The sequence below is a fragment of the Athene noctua genome, chromosome 15 (assembly GCF_965140245.1).
Source record: "Athene noctua chromosome 15, bAthNoc1.hap1.1, whole genome shotgun sequence".
In the NCBI taxonomy this organism is placed as follows: domain Eukaryota; kingdom Metazoa; phylum Chordata; class Aves; order Strigiformes; family Strigidae; genus Athene; species Athene noctua.
Window position 1 is genome coordinate 13,457,613 of NC_134051.1, and position 12,822 is coordinate 13,470,434.

Below are 12,822 nucleotides of genomic sequence, written 5' to 3' on the forward strand. Positions count from 1 at the left end.
TCCCTTTTATTTTTAAGTAGTGCAAACTCTGGTTTCTGAGGGGGGAGAAAGCACATACACTTAATCCAGTAAGCTCAAAGCCACAAGCTGTGTGGGCCTGGCAAAGTTCACTAGTGTTGACCTAGATGCAGACACCAACCCTTGATGGGCTCAGTTAACACTGCTGCTCAATAGCTTCACGAGTTTAATGCTTTGCTCTTGAATTGATTCAGATAAAAGATCAGAACTGCAAGGTTTGAGTCTTTGTTTTTAGCCAATTGTAATAAACTATCAGCTGATCTGGCCATCAATGGAGTCTCTGTTCCTTCACTGCAGGCTGTTACTGCAGTTTTCAGGCTGGATGAATAGCCAATTGTTAAAAGGTTTGTTTCAAGCAGAATGTTTGAATAAAGTTATCTACTTTATGAAGAATAATTTAAGATTTTCTAAAATATGTTTACCGTCCACTTTTTGAAGTTCTATGTTGTTTCCTACTGGTTTTATTCTTAACTGCTTTGGCTGGTTCATTGTCCCCTCCTCTCACCCTAGCTCCTCTAAAAAAAATAAAATAGTTCACACCCTCCTCAAGTAGATGAACTGCAGGTTTTATTTTTGTCAAACGTATGCCTTCTCCCCAGACCCATCAGCTTCCATGGGTTTATGTGGCTACATGGAACAGTAGACCAACACTCCACATGACATGCAGAGCGTTTAATACTGCTAAGGCACCAATACAAGAAGAACAAAGATCAGTGATTACAAGTACAATGAAACAAGCCTTGGAGGTTTTACTATACAAAAGCAGGGCAGGGATCACTAAATTGGTGCTAGAGGGACAGGACACCTGCCTGGAACAGAAGAGTATTTCCTTAAAACAGTAATTTGGACAACAGTTTAGACAAAAGGGGTTGAAAATCTGAATTAATCCCTATACAAATATTTTCACTCCCATTAGGTCGTTAGTGTATTCAGTTGAGCAGAAGTGTAATTAAATTAATCTCTGCTTCCACAGCTATTGACCTAGCCCTACAAAATACAATGCAGTGTTTCTTGGGTGACTATACCTCACCTTTAAGTAAAAAGGCCAACAAGACCAAACCTTTAAAAGGCACACCAATTTCAGTGACTTTTTTTTCAAGTTTAAGAAAACTTACCAGTATTTCCTAAACCTGTCAACCAGCACAGGGGACTAGCAGCATCTTTAATGAGACTGAAATGAGTCAGACTCACTCTTCACACTCTATATAGCTTCATTATTTCTTAAGTCACTCTGGTAAGAAGTCCCATCTCAATAAGTTCATATCCCTTATAATTATGGAAGTTAATATTTTTCAGGAGGTTCTTAGCATAACAGGATAAATTATTTTTCCCCCAAGTACAGACAGATTCAGTAACAAAAGCAGGACAGAAACTGGTTTATGCCTCTTCTATGTGTTATCCACTGGCTGCTGCTTCCCAGCTTAACTGAAATGCTAGATACACATAGCTATGTAAAAACAAATGTTTAAAACCACTGAGCTTTCTTATGTAATGCAAGAACACAGCTAGAATGTTTATATTTTGATTATTCTGCAATATTATCTGTGTCTGCACAATGCAGACAGCAAGAAAGCTGTGAACAAAAGCACTAAGTAGATGGAAGAAGGAAAATAACAGCAGCTTGTTACATTCATGTTTACTCTCCACTCTACTGCAAATCTACCCTGACACATAGCCACAACCTGCAAGTAGAGGTTCAGGAGCATTACCAAGGCATCCAGCACCCTCAGAGCAGACAACAGATTGGTATTTCCTAATTTTTCAATACTTTTTTTGCAGTTCTGTTCAATTTCTTTGAAGTGCTGAAGGTCCCTGTCCAGAAAGCAAGCTGAATCTGCACATGCCTGTCTCACCTTTGCACTCAGGATGTACAGCTACTGTATGCATCATCCACTCTTACCTTAACTGACTCCAGTTCCATTCGCAGACGATTGTTTTCCGACAGAAGGTCTCTGTTTCTGGACTCTGTTTGCTGCAGCTGAGTCTCCAGTTCAGCTTCATACTCTCGACTCCCTTCTTGGAATTCACGCAATTCCTCCTGTGTATTCTCAGCACTAAAGAGCAATTCCAGCAAGAGAATTCATTGTAATGAGCAAAGAAAAAAAAAAAATCTATCTTGTATACTCAAGGTAAAAAAAAATACTGCCCTTTAACACAGAAAGCTCTATGACCTTCTCCAACATATATATTCAACAGGAAGAAAGGACCATGTACAAATGTTTCCCCTGTCAAGCACAGAAAGCTACCCCATGGTAAACTGGTAAACAAATAAAAAAAGCCCAAATAAACAGAAAAATCCCAAAGTCTGTCATCACACTATAATTGAGGACACATGGAGTCTCTTTAGCCTGTACATTGTCCACTGCCATCTGCATATTTAATCTGTTATTTAATTATTTATTTGGAAATATGAACAAAGCCATTTCCAACTAGTAAAGATGAGAAAAAGAGAAAAAGATGGAAGGAAAGATGTTCTTATATTTTTAAACAATTTATTGAAATAATCCTCCAGCAAGCCAAACAAGCAGCACTGAAAGTCTGAACACCTAGTCTAAGAAAGGACACACCAAGGCCAACATTTAAAAAGATATGGATTTTTTTTTTCACCCATTACAGCAACGTAGTGAGCTATAGGGAAGAGCAGAGTACATCCATTCCCAGTCAGGGATCCTCCTCCACCTATGTGCTGTCAAACTATTCTTGATCCACACAGATACAAAGAGTGAACAGCAACATCTCCTTCTGCAACAGCCTAGATCATCCACCCTCAACAAGGTTCTGCAGTGAGTTTACCTGGGGTGCCCACAGACTGCAGTCAGAGGCACAATTTCAGTACACACAGTCTTCCTCAAACCAACGCAGGGGCCAGCACCAGCAGTGCCACAGTAGCACAGATTCACTGCTCAAATAAGCATAAAGGACTCTTGGCTGCTGCAGTTTATGCAGAAGCATTGCTACTGCTACCATTCAAGACAGCTGAACCACCTTGAATCTACTCCCGTGTGGTGCTACCTATGTCTGTGCGTGCAGCACTATGCACCCTATCAAACAGCTTAAGAGGAATGAAGCCACTGCCTTACCACTGCTTGTATTTCATAGCCAACTCTCTCCAGTATCTGGTTTCCTCTTCCACTGAGCTGAAGTGATGTCCTTCTGAGTCCTCCATGATGAGTCCTCAAAGTTTAGCACTCCTGTGTCATTTTCCACCCCCTGGAAAATGCAAGGATCAAGCATAAGAACTAATGCAGTGAGCTACTTTTTGCTGCAGAGCAGTGTCCCCCTCCTCCTCACTGCACACCTGGAGACCAAAGCACAGACCAGCCTTGACAGGGCTGTCAGATATACCGTAAGCATGAAAGAAACCCTACTGAAAGAATCAGGTCCCTTTCCCCAGTTCTCCCAAGTCTGCTGGATGCTTACACCACATCCCCAGCAGTAAGGCTCTTCCCCACCCCCTGACTACACCTCAAACTTCAGCTGCAGCTGTGCCAATGCACACAGAACACAAGAGAATACATCTCAGGCACAACTTCAGCTCCAGCGACAGTGCAATTAAGGTCGATTTCAACAACCCTGAAGACACTTACCATGAAATTAAAGAGAAACTTCAGAGACACAGATAAGGTACTCAAGATACTAATTTCCTGTGTTAACATTACCAGGAACACTAAAGCTTTTTACGGATGTAACTGCTGGCACATGAAAAATTTCTCCCTAGGTCAACATCGACAAAGCTACCTGACTTTAAACCTGAAATATAACAATCCATGTACAAGTGACAGCCACAATATATCTGGATACCCCAGGGAGCCATGGGAGAAGGGAGCTCTAGACACTCCCAGGGACGTAAGGATAAAAGCTCCACAGAGGTTTTAGTGGGATACCACCTGGTTGGACTAGGTATGCAGATAGACTGTAGCAACGCAGTGAGCAATCCAGACCATCCAGCTGTGCCAGCATAAATCCAGTCTAGAGACATAGTCCCAAATGGGAATGACACGTGGAAGAGCCACAGGGGAATCAAGAACTTAAGTTCATCACTCCCACTTGAAGACTTAAGTATCTAGACACCACAGTTAAATAAGTGCCCTCTGATGCGCATGATGCACTCTAATAAACAGGTCACTAGTTAATATCGTTTTATATGAGTTAGCCGTGACAACAGAGAAACATCAAACCTAATGCTCTGGATAATCTGTCCATGCCCAACCCTGGGTGAGGCAAGGATTCCATAGTCATTATCAATTTAACAGAAAGCCAAATAGATCAAGAACAGTAGAAAAAAGTACAGTTGGACAATTCACTACAATGGCAGTTGTCAGAACACTGTATCACTGAAATCTAATGACTGAAGAAACACAGTTCTACCAAGTTTCAACTCCAAATCTACTGAGCAAAACATTTCCTAGAGGTAGTCTTGATAAAGAGGAAAATAAGCAAAACCTTCAAAAATCATTTAGATATCAGTCCTGCCATCTACTATTCTTATTTGTGATACTCAGGAAATGCTGGAGTAGACCTTCTGAGCAGCATGTCATAGCTAAAGAATATGTGCATCCACTGCACATATATTGAACTCAATGGAAAAATTATTCATAACCTGTGTTGAGACTTTGCTCTCCAGAAAGTCACCTGGTTTAAACAGGATTAATGGCCATCTATCTAGTAACTCTACTGAGACAAACACAAGTAGTTCTTACCTCTACTACATACAACAGTATCAAGTACACAAAGTAGTTTGGCAATCTAAAGCCCAATTCTTTGCAAAGCATTAGTCCTTTTCACAGCCTAGGTGATTTTCAGGAGAATACTGAACAAAGAGTAAGCAGCTGTCACAGCTAACTGGGCTGTGCCCACACACCCCTGCTACACACTCACAGAAATTACACTACTTAGAAGGGGACCTGGCAGGTGAGGGGAAAAGTTACTAAGCTTTAGTTCTTATAATTCAGTGTCTTGAGACAAAATGTTAATTAGACAAAGCTACCTGTCTTCCTTCTAACAAATAAAGCCACTGTGTGATGTATCGACACACTTCTAGCAAGAAGTCTCAAGGCTGCTGCTCTTTGTATGTATTTACAAAAGTATGCACTGGGGAAAGAGGAAAAGGAGTGAGAGTAAGGGGGAATGATTTTCCAAATAGTACCCCTGCCCATTAAAAAGAAAATCATGACCACGCATAATTAGCATTCTTGACCTAGGATTACAACACATCCACTCTGTTATTTTTAAGTGAACTGAAAGCGCCTTTGATGTCCTTATGCTCAAGGCACTGTGCAGACACACACCAATCCCTGCAGCACACTTGTGCAGAAAAAAATTTTCTCTTCCACAGATGACGGACAGGGAGAGAGGGTCAGACACAAAGAAGTAATGCAGGTGCAACGAGAAACCAAGGAAGACCAGCATCCACTGCTGTGGTCAAACCACTCCAGAGAACAGCAAGCCAGACTTTCCTTTAGATGGTTATTTCTCACCCTTCAGACAACAGGAAGTTTCCGTATTTCTTCAAGAACAGAGATTCCACCCAGGGTATGCCTGGTTTTGCTACACAAATTAAAATATATTTCAGAAGTCTCCAAAGAGGAATTCTTCTGACACAAGCATTATAATACATTCCATATTGGTGTTCAGACAGTCAACAAAAGTCAGACAAAATAAAGATGGAATGCAATACATCTTGATCCCAAAAGCCTTCAAACCACCCTTTAGAACCAAAAGACACAGCTCCCATTGGCCTCAAAACCTTGAATATGCTCATATCTGGCTCTCACTTGTGTTTTCACACTGCACTTTGGAAGGACTAAGAATGCACTGATTTGCATTTTTTAAGATTATATGGTTACATAAAAAAGAACTCTCCCTAGCTGAGCCATGAGATTTATAATGTAAGAGTTACACAGAACCTTGATAACTTCCACAGAAGCATAAAGATGCTGCCCCTTTTGGTTTCTGTCTTTGTAAACAGGAGATTATGGACCCACTAAGGATGCTATCCGCTAGGAGTATGCTTTGTTTCATGGTTATCATTACTAAACAGTACTTATAATTTAAAATTAATTGTTAAACTGCAAATACATGGAAGGACTGTGGACCTATACTTATTCCACAGAGATGACACAATATGGCAGAGATTGTTTCTCTACTGTCCCATGCCACAGGCACATGGTTTTTGTCCACAACACACAAGGGAGACCTAATAAGTTCCCTGTACAGCTGCACTACATCTTAGCTCTCAGGGTTTTTCAAACTAACCAAAGACGAAAGATACAAATTTAAACTGAAAAGAAAAACTCCAAGTTTTAGACAAAGTATTAAAGCTTCTTTTTATTTTCTGAAGTTTGTGTTAAAAAACCCCAAACCCACTCACAAATCTTCCTAAACTGCCTGCAGAAAAGGTAGGGCTTTGACTTTTTGTTTCTCCCCCTGCTGCCTTCTTCCTTTGATTTTTAACAGCTTGGAGACAGCATGCAAAATGCCTGGAGAGTAATTAATTAAACCAATTAAGAACTCACTGTCTAGGATCACTACAAAAAAGGGGAAGGCAAGGGGGGGTAAATGAGGTTTTACCAATGTTTTGTTAAACATTGGCAAACATGGAAAAAACAGAGAGGAAGTCATAGTCTGTAGCAGGCACACACTGGCTGCACCTTACTTGTTTTCGCACACATGAAGCCAGAAGAGACATCTGGCCAGACTTCCTGCGTGCAAGCAGCACAAGCGCTGGTCACAGACATTACAACATCTCTACATCATACAGGAAGTGGAAATGTTCATGGGTGGGGAATGGACTTCTGCAAGGAGAAAAATACCTCAGCATAAATGCTGCAGGAAACAATTTGATACAAGTGAGAGCAGAACTGCAAAATTCTTAAAAAAAAAAAAAGCCACACACAAAATTACTGCAGAAACTTAAATTTGGGAATCAGAGTCTGAGTTCACCAAATCCATGAAGACCTCAACTTGGACTCTGTTTCAGTCCTAATTTAAAGACCTCAAAACAACTCTACATACAGAATACTTTTTTTTTTAAAAAAACCCCAGCATTTTAGCTTGGTGAACAATGTTGGCCTATCTTCGCAGCAATGCTTGATCATCTGAGTCAGAGAAGTTCATATTGTAATAAAAAAGTAAGAGTAAAATAGTACCATAAAGACTACTAAATTATCCACAGCAGAGATGATGAAGCTCCTATTAGGTATCTTTTCCTAATTGTAAACCAAAACAAAACAAAACTCCTCTTCACCCCAGAAACCTAACTTTCCCATCCTATGAAAATTACATTTTTCTTACAACAGTCCCCTTGCAAGGGTCCTCCTGTAACACAAAGGACTATTTTCTTTTGTTTAAGCAATACAAAAGAAAATCCCCACAAGAGAGAAAGTACAAGGAAGAGGTCATCGGAGCGCCAGGATTACTACGGAATCCCACAGCCAACACTAAAAAGAGTTATCATCTTCTCACGGTCTTCTCTACGAAAAGGCTTAATTCAGCAAAGCCCTCATCTTTTCAGACACCAGTCCAGCTCCAATACTTCTGAGTTTCCAGCCATTCCTAAGGAAACCCCGCAAAGTTTCCTGTCCCGAAACGCCTGACCTTGATGCTTCCAGCTGCAAGCCAAGGCCAGCTAGACAGCGCTCTGGGGCTTCCATTCCCAGTCCGAGCACGAAGCCGGGATGGAGCTCCGCCAGCGGGCACGGCTCCCACGCTCCCCTCCCCTCCGCACCAGCCACCGCGAAAGCAACTCCCGAAGCAGCAGGCGATGCAGGGTCGCAAGGACGGACGCGGGAGGGGCGGGGGGCCGCAGACAGGCTGGGTCGCGGCTCCGGCTCCCCTCGGCTCCCCGACCCTGCCCCAGTTACCGCCGCGGGACCGGGACACCGGGAGGGGCTGCGCCGCACCGAAACCGCCCTTCCCTCCTCTACACGCGGCAAGGGCGCCCCGGCAGAGGGGGAAGCCCGGGAGCGCTGCCGGCGCTGCTGCCGGCCCTCCCGCCGCCCGGGGAACCGCGGGCTCTCACCGCCAACGCCGCCGCCACGGAGCCGCCGACCTCGCGCCGCGCCGGCAGCCACCGCTCGGCCCGGCCCGGCCCCGCCCCACACGGCTGCCCCATTGGCTGCCGGTCACGTGCCGCGGGGAGCTCCGCCAATCAGCGCCGCCAGAGCGCGTCGGCTGGCAGGTTTGGAAACTTTCGTTACTTTCAAAAGGCGATGGGGGGGGGGCAGCGGCGGCCGGGGGGGGCCCAGCTCGGCCCCCCCAGCCGTGACACCCCCCGGCTCTGCGCACGGGTCAGCCACGCTAAACCCTTTCATCCGCACTTAGGAGCCACGGTGGGCACAAGGGTCTCCATCTTCTAAGATGTTAAGGGTATAAACCAGCAGTTGCCACCATGCTATAATTTTAAATACATGTTTCCCCTTTAAATGTTCTAAAAGAGGAATACTTAATTTTTTTTTTTATCCCAAAGTCCTCTTCTGAAAGACCAAGTGGTGAGACAGTGAGCATAACTATTTAATGCCAGTGCAACGTTTTTAGACTAAAGTCCCCTTTTCACAACCAAGAAACAGGCTTCTGTGTCACCGAAGCCAGTGTCGCAAGGACAAAGCAGTCTATGAAATATTAGACACTTGTACTCATCTACATCTCAGCATGATGTCATCATTCCAGAAAATGAGCCGCAAGCATCCGCAGGGGGAAGGAGCTCCCCACCAACAATGGGACAGAGCTGCAGCTCAACGCAGCCAATAAATTACTTGCTGTGCCCTCACCACGCAGGATCAATGTGAAGGGAGCTGAGGTATGCAGAGGCTGTCTCAAGTGCCCTAGGTGTGTTCCTACCCAACAGTGTACACAAACACTTGGTCATTAGGTGTGTCTGGCATTTGTTTCCCAAGTCAAAACAAAAACACAAATTATCACATATGTGTAGATAGGCTCCAGCCCACATACATATGGCCGTATGTCACCGAGTATCACTTCACACCCCTGCAGCACGTTTCACAAACTGCCGGATCATAGGCACCCACAGGCAGGGCCCCAATCCCAGTTTCATTTACTACTGTGATGCAATACCAGGCCTGGAGCCGAGTCCTGAAAAGATGTAACTGTCTAAATTGGGAATGAATGTGCCTCTCCCCAAGACTCTGTAGAACAAGGCTGGGACTGTAACAAAGAGGATGGACATTTTTCTGTAAGAATAGTCCACTGAAAAAAGATCTATCCATAACTAAGATAAATTTAACCGAGAAGGGTGAGCAAAACAATTATCCTTTCAGGTCAGGTGTTCAGCTAAATAATTATATTTTGAGGTCAGATGTTCAGCAGAAATCAGTGAAGACAAACTACTATACAACTATGAATAGAAAACTAAATTAGCTATATAAAAATTGGGTTAATAGCAATTTGAAGTTCTGTCATTACTGAAGAATGTCTTTATTACCAGATAAGTTTCAGAAAATAAAACACATACTACCATAGTATGTCCCCAGTAATAAAAAATGTATACATTGTTCACAGGTTTGGGACATTTTACTTCAACTCTTCAAAGGAACCTTTAAGGATAGTGTGAGTACACAGATGATATCAAAGGTACACCTGAGAATTTTTAATAGTTCTCATTCTGAAATACTTGTAAAAGCAAAAATTCCCAGATTTCAGAGGAAGCTCTTTAGCCTCTCATCCAATTCCAAAACAGTGTAACAGCACCCTAACAAATGCCAGAGGCTCAGAGGCACTACTATACACGAGCAATAAATAATAAGGGAAAGGTTACTATAATTACTAACATTGCCTTGTTTGCAAGAAGAATGAGAACAGTTGTCTAATTTAAAATTAGCAGAGGAGAAGAAGAAATTATTTTATGCATTTATTTTTAGTTTGCTGATTAATAATTGAGAAATGGCAGATTTTTGTGGTGCTAGGGTTCATGTGTTGGTTATTTTAATGAGAATGACACAGTGACTCTACCATGAAAGCTAAGTGGGCAAAAATGGATACACTTTTAGTTCTGATTAGGTTTCAACAATTTATCTTTTGGCAATAAGCTTCTCAAGGGAAAAAAGACTCTGCTGCAAGAATTAACTCACCACAGAATCACTCACTCTATGGATGCAAGAGGAACAGCTGATCAATTGTCATTACAAGCTACTGAACATTTTTTTTTAATGGATTACTGATACTCATAACAGGATGTGACAAACATATATTAGAATATCATATGGAAATATTGCTATCACTGAAGAGCAAGTATTTAACATCAATGAAACCTATTTCTGTCTCTTTAAAGGCATTATATAATTCTCTTCAGTCTGTATATGTAGAATTGGATTTGCATAAGCTTAAGCAAGAAACAGATTCTCATTACTTTAAAACAATTCTGATATCTTGAACTGACAAACTTTTGATGAAACTGTCAAACACTCATTAAGAGTGCTGACTTGTTAACCAAAGCAAAACATGCCACCATGCAAGGCCTTGATACACAGCAGCATTATACCCTGAGTGAACCATGGCAGCAGGGGCAAGACTGGATCTAGATATGAGCACTGTCACTAAGATGACTCTTAACCTCGCTGGTGGCTGCAACCCTAATGGGCAAGGTGAAGGTAAAATGTCAACTTAGCCTAATACCATGATGTCACTTATGATCAAAAGGTACTGAGCCACCAAAAAGTGAACCCTTACCCACTCTGTCATCAATCCCACTCCTTGAGGTGCGCCAAGGAGCAAGCCCAGCCTCTATGATACAGATTTGCTTCACAACTTTGGCTCAGACTTCTGAGGGAATTGTTAAATTGAGAGACAGAGCTGTGTCTGTAGAAAGACAGGAAAAGTAGAATTACAAATAGAGATAGGGTTGTTGAGACAAGAACTATTAGTAGCACAAGAATTTAAGAGGAAAAATGTCGATGTGGAAAGTTATAAAATCCTAAAGTGAATAAAACCCAGTTATCTTCAATAGGTTGCCAGTGTTACCCACATAAGCAGATGATACAGGACAACATTAGGCTTTGGCCTGTGCGAGACTTTAGATCTTGTCATTACTGTTGCTATGATCTTGTCCATCACTGTGATTCTGGGCACAGGTCAAAGGTTACACCGAGCTGGGAAGCTAGCTTGGTGTTACTTTCTAGAGGACAGAAGAAACCACAGTCATACCACGCTCCTGTTATATCAAACCACAAGCTATACAACCTTCCTGTCATATCAAGATTATAACTGAGCTAAAGAGCTAGCTCAGTGTTACAAATGAGCCACAATTATCCCTATATGGGCTGATCACGAACACAACTGTGTAGTTGTTAAAGACCCCTGTGAGACCAAAAACCCCACAACTGTCTAAGTGTATGATAGTTATCAGACCTCCCCATACATGTGTACTATGATTATCAGATCTCTCCACACATGGGAGTGATGGTTATCAGATTTCTCCTCAAAGGGGATAAAAACCAGGTACAAAGACCCCAGACTGTCAGATGCTTTGGGGATCCTTTCTGCACAGAATCTTCTACCTTACCACCTGTCTCAGGGACTCCTCTCTTGCTTGCTGTAAGGATTTTAAGTATGGAACCTTGTACTCGTGCACTGCTGCAAACTGTTTTATTTTACCATTCTTTCGAATCTTTCATATATTCGCTCTCAATAAATGTGTTATACCTTTCTGTCTATTTGTGTATATGTAACTGGGACTGGCACTGGCAAAAGTTTACTTAGTAGAGCTCACCACAGACTTCAGCTGGCAAGCCAGGTGTTTTTAAGGCACTGTCCTGCAGCAACAAACCAGGTGAATGACAAGTTATTAAAACTTAGGTAGCAATGGAAGTCAACCCTTGATGCTTGTTTGGCCAGCAGACTGAAGTGTTTTATGAGGGCGTGGGGACCACACTAATGCCTAATCCAGTGGCTTTTTGGAAGCTTGTTCTTTTTGTTAGCCTGTAATCACTTTATATTTTTTAAACTATATATGTTTTACTTGGGGAATTTCTTTATACACAGTTAATGATGTCCAAAGTGACCCAGAGGACAGTACCAAGAGGTCAAACACTTCTCTGTTAAAATAAGTGAACAGTAGATTTCTGAACAGTATTGACATTTAACTGCTGTCCTCAGGCTTAGAAGTATATAGTGCCTTCAAGTGAACATGCTCTTAAAAACGACTAGAACTGTCCATCCCTGCCAACGTACCAAGACTTTTATGTGTGTGCGCCAAAAAAAGTTCTAAGGGAAAGCTTAAATTCTGCACAAGGAGTCAAAAGTTATTAGCAATCAGAGCCCAGTTCAACGCCGTAGCAACTTCATTGCCTGCTGCATACCTGAGCGGCGAGCACAGCAGCTCAGGTCCCTGCTGGGAGGCCAGGCCCCTCCACAGGTCTTCCTGAGAGTCCTCCGGGGCCGATCCTACCGCTCTGCCCGGCCTTGCAGGCCAGGGCTCAGCTGTGCCCGGACCGAGACCCCTCTCTCGGTGTAAGGTGGGGGCTCTCAGTGTAAGCGGGAGCAGCTGTCCTTGAGCGTGGCCTCCCTCGCCCCCTCGGGGGCCCCCCTCGTCCCCTCAGGGGCCACTCTCGTCCCCTGCGGGCGGCCGCACACACTCTCCAGCTGGGCGCGGGCACCCCCGCAGCCCCTCTACGCCGAGTCGGGGGTGTCGCCGGGCCCCGCCCCGGCCCGCACGCCGGCGGCGGCCGCCGGGAGCCTCGGGCCCAGCGCAGGTTTAAAACTCATCGCTCCCGGCCCGGCCCGGCCCGCTGCGCGCTCGGGAGGAAGAGGGAGGGCGAGAGTTGCGTCGCATTACGACAGCCGTCTTTGCGG

General features: G+C 43.5%; 1 protein-coding gene across 1 annotated transcript in view; it reads right to left on the reverse strand.

Annotated features, from left to right (window-relative positions):
• Nucleotides 1-8,122, reverse strand: part of NDE1 (nudE neurodevelopment protein 1) — a 15,417-nt gene extending 7,295 nt beyond the window's left edge. Inside the window, 3 exon segments of the mRNA XM_074919515.1 lie at nucleotides 1,919-2,072; nucleotides 3,099-3,228; nucleotides 8,039-8,122. Of these exon segments, the coding sequence (XP_074775616.1) occupies nucleotides 1,919-2,072; nucleotides 3,099-3,184 (240 nt within the window). The 5' untranslated portion in view covers nucleotides 3,185-3,228; nucleotides 8,039-8,122.
• Nucleotides 8,123-12,822: the final 4,700 nt, after the last annotated feature.